General features: G+C 37.4%; 2 protein-coding genes and 1 pseudogene across 3 annotated transcripts in view; 1 reads left to right on the top strand and 2 right to left on the bottom strand.

The window, feature by feature from the left end:
• Window positions 1-21853, top strand: part of IFT140 (intraflagellar transport 140) — a 175123-nt gene that overhangs the window by 85733 nt on the left and 67537 nt on the right. The window contains exon 17 of the mRNA XM_036738510.1: window positions 12707-12906. Coding sequence (XP_036594405.1) covers window positions 12707-12906 — 200 coding nt within the window. The remainder of the gene's footprint in view (window positions 1-12706; window positions 12907-21853) is intronic.
• On the bottom strand, window positions 4584-5295 carry LOC118831063 (annotated as a pseudogene).
• TMEM204 (transmembrane protein 204) overlaps window positions 13786-21853 on the bottom strand; it is a 51940-nt gene continuing 43872 nt past the window's right edge. For both annotated transcript variants that reach the window (XM_036738509.1, XM_036738508.1), the window contains one exon: window positions 13786-15821. In XM_036738509.1, the coding sequence (XP_036594404.1) occupies window positions 15577-15821 (245 nt within the window). In that variant the 3' untranslated portion in view covers window positions 13786-15576. The remainder of the gene's footprint in view (window positions 15822-21853) is intronic.

Below are 21853 nucleotides of genomic sequence, written 5' to 3'. Positions count from 1 at the left end.
AATTTAAAGGATATAAAATGTCCACAAGGAATGTGGACACATATTCATAGATGGCCATGAGAGATTTATGAAACCAAACAGGCATGTCTAGGAGGTATACAATATAGGTGTATAATTGTTGTGAAGTCCCTGAGGAATGTAGTGTATACATCTTCTTTGGGCTGTTCCTTTCTCCTTCAGAGAACTCTAACCCTGTCCCTCTGACTCTAACTACCCTAAATTCTAATGCTGCTCTACCTCCTGAAATAAACTTGTGGGAGGCTTTCTCTTCTGATCATTTTTTCTTTATTCTCCTAATGGAAAAAAAGAGTTTTTAAAAATCTGTATAGGCCTTTGCCTGCCTGTTAGGAGAAGGTACTTTATAATTGGCTTAAGAAAAATTTCTATCACATCTGGAACCAAGTGTCCAAAATGATTCTTCGGCTGTCCATTGGACTTCCTTCCAGAAGTCACTAAGTGCTTAGTATCAAATGATCCTGGTTATCATCAGAAAGATGTAGTTTGACTTCTTAATTTGTGAGAGCACCTTGGCTTGCCTAAGCTGAGCCGTATCATAATGTTTCATTATAGATTAGGATATATCTTTTTAAAACAAAAAATCTATATATAGATTCAGCATATCCAAATTTTCTCATGTCTGTAGATGAAAAAAATCACAAAAATGACCAAAGTATGTTTACATTTTAGAATAGCGTTTGCATAAAAAAATCAGATTAAGTTGTACTTATGGATATTTTGGATAAGAGAAAAAAATATTGAAATTAACCGAATAAAGAGATGTGCTAGTCTTAGTCTCTCAAGCTTTTTGCTCACAGTGTAGGTAGAAGAGGTGTCATTAGATGGCATCCATTAGAATTTCATTTAATTTTTCTGCACCCTTTTTCCTCGTATTTTAATTAGAAAACAAAAAAAATATTAAATACTCTTAGCGCATTTCATCCAGGACTTTTCATCATTTCTAAACAGCATATCTTTTTTCATATTTATACATTACTTGGTTTTTTTTCCCCTTTTCTCACTTTTCCTTTTTTATTTCCAATGCTCATAGTTGTTGTTCCACAGAGGATGTATTTATAAGGCATTTGTAAGTATGCACTGTCTTGTTTGTTTGTTTTGTACCTTTCATTTTTCTGTTTTATCCAAGATTTTTATTTTAAAGTGTAACAGTCCCGTTTGACATATTCTTGTGTTTAGCAGCCATGTCTAGTTTTAGCCATATATTCAAAGAAACTAATATGAACATTTTTCTTCAGTTGAGGTGTCATAACTCAATCAAAATTTAATTGAATGTCCTGTCATTTCTAGCTCTACACTTGGTGTATGACTTTGAACAAATTAACTTCACTTAATTTAATTCCTGTGCTTCTCTATTTATAAAAGAGAAAATTACTAGTAATTTTCCCCACAAAATGATTTTGAGGAATAACCAATAAGAATTATATGCCTTTTTTTTCTCAGTTATTAGGCTATGCCCCATTTTATCAGCTCAGTATTTCTGTTTTGGTTCAACCTTATTGCCTTCACCTTTATGTAGGAGTTAAGGAACTAGGGGAATATGAATGAATGAGTGAATGAATGAATAAATGAATGAGTCAAAAAGCATTTATTGCTTACTATGGGCTAAGCACTGTACTAAGTTCTGGGGATACAAATACAAAAGTAAAAGCTGTCCCTGCTCTTAGAGAATTTATATTCTAATAAGGGTTGGCTGCACAAATATGGGAGTGGAGGCCCAGGTTGGGTATGATGGTTTGAAAATTTGCAGAGATGGTGTGTTGACAGGGAAATAGAAAGGAAAGTAGATGAGAAGAATAGATTAACATACCCTGATTTGATTATGATTCTGGTTTGATTATGATACTGATTTGATTATGGTTCTGTAACTAAAACTGGCAAGAGAAGGAACTCCAAAGGATATAGAATTGAGAGTCTAAAGGGTATGTATGTGTCAGGAGATGAGAAGATGGTATGGGAGAATTGTGAAATATGGTGGAATACACTTAGACATGGCAGGCTATGTGAGGGACTTGAGAAAAGTCCTTAATAAGAATTATTTTCTGGCGGTGACTTAGTATCAGAAAATATATGGTATAGTGGAGAGAGTGCTGCAATTGGAGTCAAGAACAGACCTGGGTTACAATGCCATCTCTGACACTTGACTAGCTGTGTGACCAGGGGGAAGTCCTTTAATCTTTCTTAGCTTCAGCTTACTTATCTCTAAAATGGAAAAAAATATAATGCCTGTTTTTCTGCCTCACTGGATTGTGGAAGGATTAGAGGAGATAATGTGCTTAAAGTGCTTTTCAACCTTTAAAACATTATGTAAATGTCAGTTATTGATATCAATCAAAGCCACATTACAATTAATATTATTGTATGTAGCAAATTATCCTTGAAAATAAATTCTGCTTGCCTGTAGGGCAAGCTGGTGAGCTTTAGTGATAATTAAAGTCCTTTTGTCACTTTATTATGACTTTCAGTGACATGATTCCAGTCTATCTCCTAATCTTCTAGTTTCTTCTTCCCTATTTATCCACATTTACCACACTATGGGTGAAATCTTATCTACTTTGCCTTATCATAATTCAGAACTGTTCCACCTCTTAAGATATTGAACTCCGAACATCTCTTCTCAGACTAGGGTTTCTATCATCATCATCTGTTCCTGTTCCATTATTCCTACTGAAATGATTCTTCACTTTCATCATGATCTCAACCACTCCCTTCCCCCCATTATCTTAATCTATCAGCTCTCTTCTGGATTGGGTTGCTTTTTTACCTTTTCCAGGCCACTTGGTTAGCGATTTCAACAGTATTCTCACTAGCTCGCTAGAATCCTTTACTCACTCTAACCTTGTGTGGTGCCGGCCATTTCAACCCCCAAGCACTAGTAACTTCTACCATCAGCTTTTTTTTTATTTCTACTCAGAGCTAGAGAGTGTTGCTTAGAGCAAATTATTTTTTTTCTTTAATTTAGTATTTTCCCCCATTTACTTCTAAAAACAATTTTTAACATTTGTTTTTAAAACTTTGAGTTCCAAATTCTCTCCCTTCCCACCCACAGCCCCCCCATTGAGAAGGCAAGCAATTTGATATAGGTTATATATGTGTAGTCATGCAAAACATTTCTATAGTAATCATGTTGTAAAGGAAAACATAGACAAAAAACTCAAGAAAAATAAAGTTAAAGAAAAGTATGCTTCAATCTGTATTTAGACACCATCAGTTCTTTCTCTGGGGATGGATAGCATTTTTCATCATAAGGCCTTCAGAGTTGTCTTGGATCATTATCTTTCTGAGAATAGCTATGTTATTTGCAGCCGATCATCTTACAATATTGCTGTTACTTTGTACACAATACATTTCATTTTGTCTCATCCCATGCAAGTCTTTCTGGGTTTTTCTGAGAGAATCCTCGAGCAAGTTGTTAAATCATGTGTACTGTAGTCTACAAAGTCATGCACATTGTTACTCATCGATCCTTTTACACATTTTTTTATTTAAGAATGGCAAAATAACCTTTATTTAGAATATTAAACAATACAAGAGTCTATGGGATTTACTATAATGACTTTTCCTAAAAACTTCCAAGACAAAAGCCATAACTCTACTAAAGCTTTTCAAGGATGTGTTCCAACAGGAGATTTATGGTCTGGTAGTGGCAGTGACATAATGCACTGTTTCAGAGTACAGTTCATTTACTTACACTTCTATAGTGAAAATCTTGCCCATATTAATCTTTGATCCAGCTTAAATGGATATAGAAATATGCAATTTGAATTACACTCACATTCAATGCCAAGTGTGAAGTAATCATAATACATCTGTGGGTATTTTTTGTTTGTTATGTTCTGTTTTTTTTTTTTTTTACAAATAGGCTCAAAGCATCTTGTCAACTCATAAAAGTAGGAATGCCTTATTTTGTGGTGTTCAATAAAAAGATGCTCCTCTTGAAAATAAAAGTCAAGGGATCTATGGCCTGATAGAAACAATTTCAGCTATTGACAACATGTTGAATTAACACCTCTCATCACTAAGATCCCAAGAATGCATGTACGGGACAAACACTATTCAATTGCATGGTAGCATCTATGATAATTTTAAACATGGACATGAATCCTTAGCATAGAACTTTGTTAAGAGAATTAAGACTCTAAGGCAAAGTTTGTTTCTTACTATTTATAAAGGACCACTATTTCTCCCCACTGTCTATGACTCTTAGAAAATAAACTGTGCCTCCATTATTGCTTATTTAAAATTACATTTTATAGTACTATTTAGTACCTGACACAGAAAAACAACTACAAGTAATTTATTTTTAAGAATCATTTAACATGAAATTATACAAATGAAATTTGTATAAACACAAATTCACATTTGTCATAACAGATGGCAAAGGACAAAGCAAAAACAAGAAAACTAAATCTCTGCTATGCACAGTTGGACACGGTTACGTCATATACCCTAAAAGTCTTTTACAAAATAGTCATCTCAGATCAATAGAAAACCACTCTCGTTTCAGTGTCTTCATCCTGCAAGGCAGCCTGCTGCAGTCTCTGCAGCTGTTTTCTCCATATCCTCCTTTAATATGGCCAGTGATTGTTTGGGTGATTACCACCCCTTCGGGATGCTTTGCCATACATCCAGCAGCTGCAGAGCCCCTCTCTCCTCTCTGTTGTTGCTGTTGCTGCCTATATACCTCTTTGGGCTGGCAACTTTGATTTCACACTTCCCAGAACCAATCTGATGACATCTGTTTTCTAATAATTTCTTTACTGGTTCTCCATCTATATATGGGATAAAACAAAATCCTCTTCTTTCATTTGTTTTTGTGTCCAGAGTTCAGTATTCTCAATCTCACCAAATACTCCAAAATATTCTTTGATTTGTTCTTCAAATGTATCTGGGCTCAATCTAACAACAAATACCTTTTTAGAGGGCTCCTTTCCCTTTAAAGCTTTGACCTTCTTGGAGTCTAGGTTGCAAGATTTATTGCCACTGGCAACATCTTTGAAAAGCGCAAATCCGAATCCCCTTGATTTTCCCATGAAGTAATCTAATTTAATTGTGCAATGTACAATCTCTCTGAAAAGAGACAGATATTCAGTGAGATCTTTCTTGTTCATCCCAGTTTGACCCTCCAATAAACATTTTACTGTCATCCTGCTAGTTCTTGCTCGAATTGATTTTGGAGCCCTCAACGAATTCCTCCATGTTGCTATGTGTGGTGGTGGGGCTGTTGACCAGGGACAGGTGGCTTGGAGAGGGAGGAGCCACAGACTTCTCCCTCTTCATAGCCTCCTTCCCACTGAATTATTTGCCAGGTTGAGATAGTTTTTTTCCGCAATGTTTTCCTCATCTTTTCCTTAAAAAAATTCTACTGTCACTACATCGATGCATGATTTTATTGCATCTTACCTGCACCATTGCATTAGCTTCCTGAGTGGTATCCACTGATGTAGTCCCTTCTCCTTCCCAATGCAAAACAATTGAGCTCTACTATGTGAAAGTTAGGGATGCAAAGACAAAAACAGTGTTTGCCCTCCAGGAGCTTACATTCTACTGGAAGCTGAAAATATGTAAACGGATAAGTACATACATGGTTATTTGATGAGAGAGAGAGAGAGAACCCTACCAATTTGGATGGAAAAGGCTTTTCATAGGCAGTGACACATGAGCTGAACCTCAAAAGAAGATAAGAAATATAAGAGTCAGAGGGGAGGCTCATACAATCAATCAATAAATAAATGATAGGATACAAAAAGAGGCAAAAGACAGTTTCTGTCCTCAAGGAGCTCCCAATCTAATGGGAAGTATATTCAAGTCCCAGAGGTGGAATGCTGAGTTTGGGGAAAAGCAATTTGACTGGAACATAGAAAGCATGGAAAAGAATAATATAAAATATTCCCATGAAGGTTGCCTAGAGACACGATGTGAAAAGCTTTCAATGTGCATTTGAGGAGTATTTTACCTTAAAGGCAATAGGGAGGTTCTTGAGAAGTGGAGTGACATGATCAGACTTGTGCTTTAGGAAAATTTTTTAAATAATATTTTTTATTATGATCTTAACAAACATCAAATAAAATGAATGTTTCCATATACGGAGTATAACAGGAAGAAAAGATCATGCATGAAGTTATGAATATCTTATTATATGCAACTCACTTTTCTTGTAGAATATATAAAAAATCCAACATGTAACTTTTTTTTGAGAGGGGAAGGCAGGGCAATTGGGGTTAAGTGACTTGCCCAAGGTCACACAGCTAGTAAATGTGTCAAGTGTTTGAGGCCGGATTTGAACTCAGGTCCTCCTGACTCCAGGACCAGTGCTCTACTCACTGCACCATCTGGCTGCTCCTGACATGTAACTTTCAAAGCAATGCTGCTTGTCTGTGATTCCTTCTATTCTTCCTTTTCTATTGTCAGCACTAAAAAATTGTTTCAGTGGCCTGCTTTTCTTTCTTTTCCTTTTTTTTCTTGGATTCATTTCTAAGAATCTAAACTCCAAGGGGGTCAGGTTTGCCCCCTAGCTCTCCCCATCACTCCAGGGGAAAACTCCACGGAAATCCCTAAAACAAAGCTTAGATGTGGCTCATATCTAGGATTTCCTCCTACAAAGATACTTATGTACTATGTGGTTATTGGGTATGGGACAGCTTTTTATTTCCTTCACCACAGAAACAGTATAAGATGTGTTATTTAATATATTTAGTTTTCAGCATTGATTTTCACAAGAGTTTGAATTACAAATTTTCTCCCCATTTCTACCCTCCCACCCACTCCAAGATGGCGTATATTCTGGTTGCCCCGTTCCCCACTCAGCCCTACCTTCTGTCACCCCACTCACCTCCCATCCTCTTTTCCCTCACTTTCTTGTAGGGCAAGATAAATTTCTATGCCCCGTTGCCTGTGTATCTTATTTCTAGTTGCATGCAAAAACTTTTTTTTTGTTGTTGTTTTTGAACGTCTGTTTTTAAAACTTTGAGTTCCAAATTCTCTCCCCTCTTCCCTCCCCACCTACCCTCCCTAAGAAGGCAAGCAGTTCAACATAGGCCACATGTGTATCATTATGTAAAACCCTTCTACAATACTCATGTTGTGAAAGACTAACTATATTTTGCTCCTTCCTATCCTATCCCCCTTTATTCAGTTTTCTCCCTTGACCCTGTCCTTTTTTGAAAGTGTTTGTTTTTGATTACCTCCTCCCACTATCTGCCCTCCCTTCTATCATCCCCCCTTTTTTGTCTTCTTCCTCCTTCTTTCCTGTGTGGTAAGATACCCAATTGAGTGTGTATAGTATTCCCTCCTCAGGTCAAATCCAGTGAGAGCAAGATTCACTCATTCCCCTTCACCTGCCCCCGTTTCCCTTCCTACAGAACTGCTTTTTCTTGCCACTTTTATGCAAGATAATTTACCCCATTCTATCTCTCCCTTTCTCCTTCTCTCAATATATTCCTCTCTCATCCCTTAATTTGATTTTTTTTTTTAGATATCATCCCTTCATATTCAAGTCACCCTGTGCCCTCTATATATATATACACACACCTGTACATATATATATGTGTGTGTGTATATATATATATATATATATTTATATTCCCTTCAGCTACCCTAATACTGAGGTCTCATGAATCATACACATCATCTTTCCATGTAGGAATGTAAACAAAACAGTTCAACTTTAGTAAGTCCCTTATGATTTCTCTTTCTTGTTTACCTTTTCATATATATATATACACACACGTATTTATATTCCCTTCAGCTACCCTAATACTGAGGTCTCATGAATCATACACATCATCTTTCCATGTAGGAATGTAAACAAAACAGTTCAACTTTAGTAAGTCCCTTATGATTTCTCTTTCTTGTTTACCTTTTCATGCTTCTCTTCATTCTTGTGTTTGAAAGTCAAATTTTCTATTCAGCTCTGGTCTTTTCACTGAGAAAGCTTGAAAGTCCTCTATTTTATTGAAAATCCATATTTTGCCTTGGACCATGATACTCACTTTTGCTGGGTAGGTGATTCTTGGTTTTAATCCTACCTCCATTGACCTCTGGAATATCATATTCCAAGCCCTTCAGTCCCTTAATGTGGAAGCTGCCAGATCCTGTGTTATCCTGATTGTTTCTCCACAATATTCAAATTGTTTCTTTCTGGCTGCTTGCAGTATTTTCTCCTTGACCTTGGAGCTCTGGAATTTGGCAACAATGTTCCTACAAGTTTTCTTTTTGGGATTTTTGAGGAGACGATCTGTGGATTCTTTCAATTTCTATTTTACCCTCTGGCTCTAGAATATCAGGGCAGTTCTCCTTGATAATTTCTTGAAAGATGACATCCAGGCTCTTTTTTTGATCATGCCTTTCAGGTAGTCCAGTAATTTTTAAATTATCTCTCCTGGATCTGTTTTCCAGGTCAGTGGTTTTTCCAGTGAGATATTTCACATTGTCTTCCACTTTTTCATTCCTTTGGTTCTGTTTTATAATATCTTGATTTCTCATAAAGTCACTAGCTTCCATTTCCTCCAATCTAATTTTTAAGGTGGTATTTTCTTCAGTGGTCTTTTGGACCTCCTTTTCCATTTGTGTAATTCTGCCTTTCAAGGCATTCTTCTCCTCATTGGTTTTTGGGAGCTCATTTGCCATTTGGCTTAGTCTATTTTTTAAGTTGCTATTTTCTTCAGTATTTTTTTGGACCTCTGTTAGCCAGTCATTGACTTGTTTTTCATGGTTTTCTTGCATCCTTCTCATTTCTCTTCCCAATTTTTCCTCTACTTCTCTAACTTGCTTTTCCAAATCCTTTTTGAGCTCTTCCATGGCCTGAGACCAGTTCCTGTTTTTCTTGGAGGCTTTTGATGTAGGCTCTTTGACTTTGTTGACTTCTTCTTGCTGTATGTTTTGGTCTTCTTTGTCACCAAAGAAAGATTCCAAAGTCTGAGACTGAATCTGAGTCTGTTTTCGCTGCCTGGCCATGTTCCCAGCCAACTTACTTGACCCTTGAGTTTTTTGTCAGGGTGTGACTGCTTGTAGAGTAAAGAGTACTTTGTTCCAAGCTTGAGGGGATGCACTGTTGTTTTCAGAGCTATCTCTATACAGCCAGCTCTGCCACACCAGCACTCCTCCTTCCCCAAGAACCGCCAACCAGGACCTGACTCAGATATTCAGCAAGCTCTGCACTCCTGCTCTGATCTGCCACTTAATTCCTCCCACTAGGTGGACCTGGGGCCAGAAGCAACTGCAGCTATAGTTCTGTAGCTGTACCACCTCTGCTGCCCCTGGGTTGGTGGCCAAACCGCGAACTCCTTTCACTCTGTCCCCAGCAGCTTTTCCCACTAACCTTCTCTGTTGTCTTTGGTGTTTGTGGGTTGAGACGTCTGGTAACTGCCACAGCTCACTGATGCAGGGCGCTATGGCCTGTATCGCCCGGCTCCTGGTCTGGTTGGTCCTGCCACTGCCCACGCTGGGCTCCGCTCTACTCTGCTCCCCTCCGTTCCCAGCTCCGTGTATGATAGACCTCACCCAGAGACCATTCAGGCTGTCCTGGGCTAGAGCCCTGCTTCCCTCTGCTATTTTGTGGGTTCTGCAGTTCTAGAATTGGTTCAGAGCCATTTTTTATAGGTTTTTGGAGGGGCGTGGCGGGGAGTTCACGTAAGTTCCTGCTTTCCAGCTGCCATCTTGGCTCCGCTGAGAACACATTGACATGCACAAACTCGGAAAATAAAGAGCAATCAAAGAGCCCATTACCCTCATTGCTTACCTTTTGTGGAATTGTTCAAAAGATCTTCCCCATTTGCTTCAGACCTGCACCAAGAGGTCCAGATCTGTCTGGCCTTGACACTTCTTTTGTCCATTAGCTATGGACAGTCCAATGAGACAGTGTTTCTTTTTTCCAAAAAAGCATTCTGTTAAAGGCCCATCTTCTCCCTCTGGGTGGCTGGTGTCCAACTCTCAAACTTAGGAACTCTCAAGTTCAGAATTACCTATAAGGAAGTGATCCCAGGTTTGAAAGCCACCTCCTCAGGATCATTAGTCTCTAACCTCTGGTTAGGAAAGCTAACAGAAAGGTAGAAGAAGGCTGTTAGGCATTCCAGGAGCTCCAGTCATAGGCTTCCTCGAAAGCATGTCTCCTATTTCCATATGCTTCTGCTGTCAGTTACTATTTCTACTAGGAGAGGGGAGGGAGAGACATCTCCTCCCACACACACCTCTCTCAATTTCCAAGGGAGAGAAAGTGTATTAAAAAAAAAAAGGTCTCCCTGGTTAATTAGTGGAACTTCCCACTTATAAGTGTAGGACAGGCATTTTCTCATTAAGAGTCCTTTCTCCTGGACCTCAGTCAATCCTCAGTGGGAAGTCTAGTCCCTGGGGATCAGTTAGAGGTGTTCACTAGTGTGTTCTCCCAGCAAGGGCCTGTGGTGCCTGTGTTTTAGCCACAAGCACATGTATAGCTCCTTGCAAGGACCCATATCCTACAATCTCATCAAATTGATTAGGGTAGAGATTCAGATCAGCCCAACATTACACTACCACCAGGTCAATATTCCTTTATCTGACCTTAACCTCTTGCTCTTCCATCTCTCTCCCTGTGTCTTTCCCCTCCTAAACTTATTCCTTGTCCATGCCACAACCTCTGGTTACCCCACCTTCACCTCCCATTTTCTCAGTTTATCCTTCCTGTGTTGGCCTCACTTTTTTCCCTTCAAAACCTTGACCAATGACCATTTACATTTTTCCCCACTCTCTCCCCTGAGTCCCCTTCTTATTGTCATTTATCCCTTTCCAAACCCTATCTACTTCCACCATCTGCTTTCTTTGATCATTACATCTGACTACTACTGGTAGGACTAGCTCCACTGTCTTTATAGTTTTTTACAACTTTATCTTATCTCAACTCAGTCCTCACTGAGGCATGGCAATGCTTTTACTCTTCCCTGATTGACTGTTACATTCTCCAGGGAGGCAGCTGGTGGCTCAGTAAATCAACCATGGGCCTGGAGTCAGGAAGACTTGAGTTCAGATCCAGCCTCAGAAACTTCCTAGCTCTGGGACCCTGGGCAAGTCACCTCACTTCTGATTCCTGACAAAATGGATCCATTGGATCCACTAGAGAAGCAAATGGCAAACCACTCCAGTATCTTTGCCAAGAAAACCCCAAATGGGGTCGGGAAGGGTCAGACATGAGTGAAATGACTGAACCACAAAAATTCTCCATAGTATTTGTTCTAAAACATTCCTTCTTTCCTCAGGCTAACTACACTACCACTTCTCCACTCCCTCTCAGCAGCGAATACTTGAATCAAGAAAACTGAGACATTCTCTCTCCTTTGTATCTCAAATGTCCTCAATATGGTCCCCACTCTCTCCTTTGCTTCAATTTCTAATGAAAAGGTAGCCCTCCTCGCCAAGATAAACCCCATTGATCCAGTGCTCTCACATATCTAGGAGTTGTCCCCTTTGATCATCTCCTCTTTCTTCTTTTGTTTTTTTTTTAACTTGCCTTTTAATATTTTTATTCTTGTATTAACAAACATCAACTAAAATAAATACTTCCATATTCATTGTAGAACAGAAAAAGAACTATAAATGTGAATCTCAATTATGCACAGCTTGCTTTTCTTTTTACATATATAATAACTTTTAAATCTGTCCTTCTTGTCTGTTATTCCTTCTGGCTTTCCTTCTGTTCTCTTCTATACAATTTAAGAAAAGATATTTTAATGACCTGCTTTTCTTTTACCTCTCTTTTTTTTTATTGGCAACCCTATCCCTAAAGCCTCCCTCCATTTCAAAAAAAAAAAAAAAGAAAGAAAACTTGGACAAAAAGAAATTTCAAGGGGACCCAAAAGGAGTATGAATGTGTGTATACAAACGTAAATAGTTATAAAGCATATTTAACTGATTTTGTTGATGTTTTTAGTGTTAATTACAAAGTTATTTCTTAAAATAGATAGAACTTACCACTCCCTGGCTTTTGAATAAAAAACTGTCCTTGACAGTATTTCTTTTCCTAGGAGATTTACTAAGTGTTATCTTACATAACTAAGGATTTCACTATTGCTGAGGAAGCAAAAAGCCATAGAAAACCAAATGAACATCCCTGTATCTCCTCCAGTACTTGACAATATAAATTCATTTTTTATGGTGAATGTCATATTCAGCAATGTGGCAGGGAGGGAGTGTGGCACAGTGGGAAAAAGACTAGACTTGGAGCCAGAAGAGACTTATCTGTAAATAATATGGATAATAAGGGCAAATACCTCACAGAATGAGGATCAAGGGAGGTAACATGCAAAAAGCTTTGCATGCCTTAAAGCACTATATACATGCTAGTTGTTATTAGAGAAACAAATAAGCACAATCTATAGCAAAGAGAAAGATTCTTAGGAAACATGGAAGCTTTGAGAATGTAGCTTTAAGGAGTTAAGCAGAGATAGAATAATTGAACTACTTCCCATTGGATAGGATTTTATTTGCTTGTATTATGTGTTAGAAGTAACAGCCAACAGCCCTAATGGTCTTTAACTGGGTTTTAAATTTTGCACATTCAGGCAGGACTACTTGGTCCATTTGCAAATAATTCAGTCTTCCTGGAAATGGGTCAGTTTTCTCATATGGGCTATACCAAGTATACTTGCAAAAGTTGAAATTAGAGAATAGGTATTGACAATGTAGGTAAATTAGTCATTAAATGGTGCTCTTTACCATGTAGCCAGGTGAAACAGATAAAGATGATCAAGTAGATGCTACAACTCACCGAATCCCCCAAATGGTCGGCAAGAAACCCCTACGAGATTTTATTGGGCTGGAAGAATGTGACAAGACGACCCGGGAAGCCATGCTAAATTTTAGCTTCTTTGTCACCATTGGAGATATGGATGAAGCTTTCAAATCCATCAAGCTCATCAAAAGGTGAGGATTATTTTCACTAAAGTTTTGAAAGATAGTATAGGATACCCTTTGAGGTCCTTCCATCGAATTCTTTTCTTTTTAATTAGATTGAAAATGATTAACTCTTTTGTTACAGTTTCTTCACAGTGTATTTTATGGTTTTGTCACTCTGTGAAATTCCGTTGAGATTAGTAGAATGCCAGGACGTGCCTCATACATTGTGTTGCACAGAAAAGGGGTTCTATTTAAACACATCTGGTGGTAGGAAACAGATGAACAAAGCTCTTTTGACTCTTCAGTGCTCAGCTCATCACAGCTTACTTATTTAATTATTTTGATTTATTTAAAAGGGTTTTGAATATTTTCTAGCTAAATGTCTTACAGTTGTTATTCACCAATAATATTTAGATCTTTGGTCTACTATACAAATAGATACCAATATTGATAAACAATAAATAGTAAAACAAAAGTAAAAAGGTAATTAAAATGATAAAATTTGCACTTCACTCCAAAGGGATTCATAAATTTAGGCAGAGGCTCTCTGTAAACAACTTTCTGTCAGTACCCAGAAGAATATGGAGTTTGTTGGCAGGAACAATTGGCAAATCTTACTATCTGAGAGATGGAAGGTCGTCATTAATAACAGAACTAAAGTAGACAAATATGAATGAAATAAAGTCATTTGGAAATGAGACCTAATACCCTCTGCTAGGATAGTTCTGTATAATATGAAGCACCTTTTGAAATATCACATGAATCATAGATCATAGTCCTTTTCCCCCAATTCCTTTTGTCCCCAACCTGCTTTGCAGGAATTAGGGGACTGGTTTTTCCCACATTGGCAACACTGACAACATACCTTTTCAATTATCTGGGAAAGCAATAAGTGACTTAATGGCATAATGTTGTCCCACCTTTTGATACTTTATTCATTTAATGTAAACACAGTGATATTAGATTGTTTCTAACCACATAGCTAATTTTTAACTTTAATGTTCATTATAATAGCTCATATACAATAATATTAACAAAAATGGTATAATGTCTTAAATATTCTATTTTTTCATTGCAACTATTTTAGTGCATAATCTTTAATTAAAACAAAAAGTTTTCTGGAATATAAGTCCAGCAGAAGTATGACAAGACCTATAAGTGTTTATTCAGGTCCTGATGGGAAGCTGTGAAAATAATCATATGCTCTGGTGTACCCATTTGTGTGGTAGGGACATAACAGGTGACTGGTAAATATTTATTGATATATGTTTTTCTAAGGTATCAGTGGTTTAAAAAGGTAGATGAATTGTATTTTTTTTAAATAAAAAATTCTAGTGTAGACTAAAATATGAGATCCTGCTTGTTCATTTCTTTTCAACAGTAGAACCAAAAAGAAGATCCTATGTTAAGTAGCCTTGAGAGAAATTTCTGCAAGACATATTTTATTCCAGTTAAATGGGAAGGTTCATGTAGTGATTTTAGACCCTATGCCAATTTGGAATAATGGAGGCTCAAATTTCAGAAGTCTTTTATTTACTCATAACAGAAATAATACTAGGTTTCACACCTTCATATATTTAGCAAGTTGGTTTTCTTGATCATTATGTTGACATGTAGTATTAAGGTTTCTTGTACCTATTCAAAAATAAGTTGGTGAATAGACTAAAATATTTCGGAAAAAGTGATTGCCATTATTTATTTATAGTATCACTATTGGATTGTTATGGCTACCTAAACATTGGAGCTAACTCATAATTTTAAATGTATATATACAAATATAAATAGTTATAAAATATAGTTAATTGGGATTTTTTGATGTTTCAAAATTTTTTAAAAGCAAAATAGGATAATTTTCCCCCTTAACCTTTAGACACCAAAACATATCATCAAAGAGGAACTCAATTTTCATATTCTTTGCAGAAACCATGCTTTGAAAACTCATTTGTATAGAAAATGTAAAGAAGTAGATATCACCCACACGTTTCCATTTAGCTTTCCAGAACATTATTTTGACCCTTCTATAATGGGCCCACAAAAATGACAAAATAATACAAACTCAGTTCTTTTTACCCATATAATTTTATAGAGAAAATTAAACTTTAAAAAGACATTTCAGTATGATCATCTTTTATTTTAACTTAGAAAAATAATTGGGGCATAATATAAGCCAATGACAAGGTTCTTTAAAAAAAACCTTAACCATTTGATTATAAATGCAGCTACGCTTAATGTATTTCTCTGACATTTTCTAAGTCTTTCTTGGGTGCTCAGCATTCCCAAAGTTGAGGCCTTACCAGGACTGAGGTATGGCCTCTGTCAGAATAAATTAATCTAAAAACTAAGATGGAGAATAAAGTGGTTTCACTTTGCATATTTCTTTACTTATATCACAAATTTTGGCTTGCTGCTACACTTGAAAAATGCATGCTTGTGAAATTATGTGACATAGTAAAATTTTATCACTGTACAAAAGTAGGGGTAAGGGGCATATAATCTATTTATATATAATATACATATTATTTATGTGTATCATACATATGTATATAGATGTAACCCATAAAATTAATAATCGAAAGCCACTTCACAAGTTATGAAAATGACCTTGTAAATGTCCATCAATTTCTACCGTATTAAATTATCATATGAGTACATAGACAATAGCCTGATAGATGTCATAGTCACTCCCTCTGCTGGCTTTCAGCATGGTGATTCCACATAATCATTTTCTAGCCCGCGACGAAATCGAGCAGTTAAGGTACGACTGATAACAATAACACGAGGTGCCATACAGTCATCTCTCCTGTGAAGAATATTCCAGATAAGGATGGCAGCTGCTAGGGTGGCCAAAAGACAAGCTCCAATGTTCAGGTAGCAAGACCAGGACAGGTTGGTGTAGGGACCGATTCGGTAAAAAGTCACTAGGCCAATGACCAAAACAAAGCCTGGGAAAAAAAAAAGAATTTCCATAAAATATTACAAAATTTTGAAAAATTAAAATTCCTGGTTTGGCATATAAATAAAAATGTAAGTTCTCTAATTTTATTTCCCAAACTTTTATCCTTTTATAATTAATTATGGTAGCATAGTTAGCCTCATGATCTACATTCCCACCCTTATTTCACATTACTCTCCTTTTACATTCCAGCCAAATGGACTTCTAGCTGTTCCTTAAACTTCACGTCCCGTCTCTTGTGCTTCTTTGCTTTTACATAAGCCATTTTCCATTCAATATAATGGAAGTCTATAAAGCATTCTAAAGTTTTCAAAATGCTTCATATCTCATTTGATCCTCATAACAACCCTATGAAGTAGGTATTGTGGGTATTATTATTTTCATTGCACCAATGAGGAAACTGATAATAAAGTTAAGTGATTTACCCATGATTACACAGCTAGGAAATATCAGAGGCACAATTCAAACCCAGGTCTTCCTGACTCTAAGTCTAGAACTGTCTTCAATAAACGTCCCTGCCTCTCGGTTGTTAAGTATTCTTTTATGCAGGGAAGGTACCATGCTAGGGTCCTGGGGATATCAAGGCAAACATGAAGCATTCCTGCCCTCAGAGAACTTACCTTTATTCTAAGGGGATGCAACTTGTGCACAGCTAAGTAGATGCAAAATACGTCCACGTGTCTCCTCTCTGCTCCTAGGTAATCTTTATCTCCCTTCAGAGTCTGGCTTGGGCTGAGAGTCCCCTCACTTGTTAGTGTTCTCCATCTCTCTCTCTTCAGATCACCCGGTATTTAGCTGTTTACTCATCAGTTTACTTACAGCCCACCTTTCCAGCCTTCCTTCCCATTCCTCCCCTTCCATATTGCAGCCAAACCAGGTTTGTAGCTGTTACAGCTGTTAAACTTCACATCTCATCTCTTGCTTTTCTTTGTCGTTACAAAAGCCATTTCACCTAATAGGATGCAGGCTAATACAGGCTTAGCATAGGAACTATTTATTTTTGTGTTTGTATCCCTACTCAGTATCTTACGCAGTACTTTGCACACAGTAGGCTCTTAATAATTACTTGTTGAATTTCATTGAAATTTTGTGCAGTCTTGTGTTAGATCTTTAATATGCAAATCTGTCATGATCTGGAAAAATGGGTTAGAGGGCATATTTTTGAAAGGGAATGGCGCGATCCATATACACACTAGGGAAATCATAGAGCAGGCCAAAAGAAACATCTGTTCTTGTTACAGTTCATACTGATGCTGTTAATAATGCTTGTTAAATGGAGTTGAATTGAGACATTTTTAGACATCTCATTCGGAGGACTGGGGGTGAGGGGAAGGTGCTACAGGCATTCTGATTTTCTGGTTTTGGGTGACTATTTCTGTTCTCTCACTTATAAATAAAAACATGCCACTCAAGTACCTCCCCATCTTCTTTTCCTTTTTGTTCTTCCTTTTCCCTTCTTCCTTTTCCTCAAGAATCTAGATACTAGGGAGCTAGTGGTTTCCCTTCCTCTAGCCTTTTCCCCCTTTCTTTTCCTTCTCCCTTCCACCCCCTCACTCTAGTTGTTGTGTTCCTGTGCTGGAGCCTTCCAACTATGAAAAAGAACTGTCTGTGGCCTAGGGGGGAATAATAAGGATGCTTAAGTCCACAAATACTGAATGCCAAGGATAACCAAACGTGCTTTGAAAAAGAGCCATATTCCTGTCCATAGGAAGACGACCATAGGCCCATTAACAGCAAGCATTAAGGCTGGATTTGAACCAGGGTCCTTTGTACTTTCCACTTCATTAACAATGATACTAATAATGGTTGACGTTTATGTAGTGCTTTGAGATTTACAAAGCATTTTGTGTGTATTATCTCATTCAAGCAACAACCCGGTGAGGTGGATACTACAGGTTTTGTTATGATGGGATAGGCTCCAAAAGGTCAAGAGATCATGGCCGAAGAGCTACCAAGAGTCGGAGGTGGGATTAGAACTCATATTGTCCTTCCTGTGAGTCCAGCATTCCTGCCATTATGCAGTCAGAATAATCAAAGAATTGCAGAAGTAGAAGAGTCTTTACAGTCTAGTCCTTGTGAACCTCGTCTACAGTAAATGATCATCCTATTTATAACTGAAGAACTCCAGTGACGGGAAAAATCACTACTTCCTAAGGCAATCCATTCTCATTTTCCACAACTCTTGTTAGGAAGTTTTTCCTTCTTTTAAGTTTACATAAGTATCTCTCAAACTTCCATGTATTGGTGCCAGTTCTACCATGAGGCCAAGTAAACTAAATCTAATCCCACATCTGCATAAAAGACCTACAGATAGAAGACAAGCATCATGTCCCCACGCCATCCCCAAATGGGGGAAATAGATCTTCTAGGCTAAAAATTACTAGTTCCTTCAACAAATTCTCATGAAATATGTTTAACATCATTATACATGTATAACCTATATCAGATTGCTTGCTGTCTTAGGGAGGAGGAGGGGAGGAAGAAAGGAAGAAAAATCTGGAACTCAAAGTCTTACAAAAATGAATGTTGAAAACTATCTTTACATGTAATTGGAAAAAAAAATACTATTAAGTGGGAAAAAGAAACAAATATGGCATGGTGTTCATTACCCACTATCCTGGTCACCTTTCTCTGCACATTCCCCAGCTTATGAATGTCTTTCCTAAAGTTCAGCAGCTAGAACTGAATGCAATATTCCAGATGTTCACCGACCAAGAACTACAAACCCTCTTATTTTGTATGCTACAATTATATTAATTTATTCTAAGACTACATTAAATTATTACTCTTGGAGGGCCGTACTACTTGTGGATCCATCCTCAGTATTTCTCTTGTTAATGCCCTTCAGTCTTCAAATTAATTAATCTTTTAACATTTTGAGACAGTTGCTGAGTTCTCCAGCCATTTCAGTATTCTGATATAACTTTTTCTTTTCTTTCTCATCGGAATACTTTCTGTTCATCATCAGTTGTGGGTGCAGTGGGTAGAATGCTGGACCTGGAGTCATGAAGACCTGAGTTCAGATCTGGTCCTTAGATGCTTGCTAGCTGTGTGAACCTGAGCAACTCACTTAACTTTGTTTGCCTCAGTTTCTTCAACTGTAAAATGGCGATAACAAAAGCCCCTATCATCCAAGGTTGTCATAAGATTCAAATGAGATGGTACTTGCACAAAGCCCGGCGCACAGTGGATACCATCCAAATGCTTATTCTGTCGTCCCTTCCCCTCATAATCAGAATGGTGTTTTCTGGAGCATTCCATCCCCCTTGAGCTGACTTCTCCAATAGGATTTTAGGTCATGGGATCCTTTCTCTGAATCTTTTGAAATCTAGTCTTTTTAAAAATATTTAATTGCTGCTCCTTTTTTCTCAGTTGACTGCTCCAGTCCTGGCCTTCATAGAGCCCTCTTTGTAACAAGGAAGTACAGTAAGTGAAACAAATAAACACATTGGCCACAGCCAACAATATATGGCTCATCCCATACCTCTGGTGAACCACTGGCTGAGGAGTCAGAGGACCTGAATTCGAATCCCACTATGTGTGTGACCTTGGGCAAGACACTTAATATCTCTGGGCCTCACTTTCCTCAACTGTAAAATGAAGAGTTTGCACTAAGATCTGAGGTGTGTTCTAGCTATATCATCCTATAATCCTCTGCCCTCTCCCAAGGGGTGGGCACAGCCATGCCTCACTTAAATCTGATTCACCTGCAAGTCAAGACATCATCCCCCCACCCCATGTCATTTGCCCTCTGCAAGAATGAAGGATGAACAGCGACAAGTGGTAAATGTGGTTCACCATCAGCCTATGAAGCCACGACTGGTCAGTACATTGATCAGAGTTTCAAGTCCATTCCTCCCAACTTTAGGCTATATATTAGAAGATGCCTAGTTGTCCTTCTTTTATTGTCTCCTATATGCAAAGCACTGACTTAGGTGCTGGAGAAACAAAACCAAAAACAAAAAAAAGTCCCAAGGACCTTATGTTCTGTTGGAATTCTAATGTTAGTCATTGCAAGCAGCTCTGAATGATTTCTTTTTATATTCCCACCAAAAACACAAACTGGTACCCAGAAATTCATTGAATCAAATAAAACAAATAATTTTTCCCATTAAGCTCCTATTAATATGTTTGCTACCATTAGTTTTCTTGAATTTGTAATATGAACATGGAAGTTTTTATTAGTTAATTTATTTCTACTTTTCAACATTCACTTCAATAAGTTTTAAATTTTCTCCCCCTCCCTCCCTCCTTCTTCCCCAAGACGGCATGCAATCCAATATAAGCTCTACATATACATTCCTATTAAACATATTTTCACATTAGTCATGTTGTATAGAAGAATTATAGGGGCAGCAAGGTGGCACAGTGAGTAGATCTCCAGCCCTGGAGTCAGGAGGATCTGAGTTCAAATCTGCCCTCAGACACTTGACACACTTATTAGCTGTGTGACCTTGGGCAAGTCACTTAACGCCAATTGCTCTGCCTTCCCCCCTCAAAAAAAAAAAAAAAGAAGAATTATAATGAGTAGGAGAAACCATGAGAGAGAGAAACAAAACAAACAAAAAAAAAACAAAAAAGAAAATAGCCTGCTTTGCTCTGCGTTCAGGCTCCATAGTTCCTTCTCTTGATGTGGATGGCATTCTTCCTCATGAGTCCTTTGGAATTATTTTAGGTCCTTGCATTGCTGAGAAGGGCTAAGTCTATCAAATCAGTCATTGCACACTGTGGCTGTTACTGTGAACACAGAGGTATTGAGACACTTTTTTTCTTTTGTCAGACCTTATTTTTTTTTAGAGCATCAAATTACAGATGACTTCTCAAAATGTGGTGTACTCGTTAGATAAAGTAGCTTTGGACAGTAATCAGAAATTGACCACAGTTAAGTCCACTAAGGGAAAGTTTTGACTTCCTTAAAAACACCCAGCAACATCCTGGCATCTTCAGTTTTTATAGGGCCTTCCTGGAAATATGAATCAATCACCTGGCCACCTTTTTTGCTTCTCACCTGGACAGAGAACTGCACAAAGCTGCTGCCTTCAACAGATAATGATGACTCATTTCTGTGTCACTTCCTGATAGTGTTGTCTCAGATTCTTATATACGTATGCCAGGGAGAGCTTGTAAGAGGTAGTGAATAGTGTGACCTTTTCTATGTGAAAAGCTTATGGGCATTTCCTTTTTATGCAAATGAATTTGTTCTTTCTCCAAGATTTTACTTGTTGATAAAAGTAGATACAACTTTGGAGTTTCTTTGTACTGATGTGATGTACAAAGTACTTTGTATTCTACTAACAATTCATTGTTACTTCTTTTTTGATTAATAATACAAGGGAATAATGCCATATTATTTTAGGTCATAACATGCAGGTGCTTTAAATAGATTTCCCCCAAATTTCAATCCATAACTTTGGCTGAATGTGTCAACTTGTTAACTCTCATGCCCTATGGGAGTGAGTGAACAGATATACATGGTGACCTAACTATAGTCAAGCAGCAGTCCCAAGTAGAGGGTGAAACATGGAAGTTATTGATTTGAATTTCCATTAAAAAAATCATCCTATGACACTTTATCTTTCCTAATAGAAACATATCTGTTTTTTTCCTGCTTATGAAGCACACTTTCTATCCATTACAGAAATTTATGATTAATAGACTATATGAATGAAATCTTAGCATCACTAGTAGATGAATAAAGAAAGGGTCTGGAGATAAGGATTTTTGTAAAAAGAAATTTTAATATGACAGTTGTTAGCACTGAATTATAAAAAACTTGAGTCTAACCCTATGCTAGGTTGGCATTTTCATGGAAAAATTAAGATAAGTTTATAGAAAAGAAATAAAACAAAATTTTTGAAATACACTGATTTCAGATTCTTCAATAAACCAATTTTTATAGAGCACCTACTTTTAGTCTTACGTTTTGCTTAGGCTTTTTTGTAGAAACAAAAAGATGGTTTTAGGAGAGTAGTGACTACCTCCATTAATAGCTAACAAGGGTAAGGAAATGAAGACAACATT

The sequence above is a fragment of the Trichosurus vulpecula genome, chromosome 9 (assembly GCF_011100635.1).
Source record: "Trichosurus vulpecula isolate mTriVul1 chromosome 9, mTriVul1.pri, whole genome shotgun sequence".
Taxonomy (NCBI): domain Eukaryota; kingdom Metazoa; phylum Chordata; class Mammalia; order Diprotodontia; family Phalangeridae; genus Trichosurus; species Trichosurus vulpecula.
The sequence above is the reverse complement of the archived record's forward strand: the minus strand, read 5'-3'. Positions and strand labels throughout refer to the sequence as shown.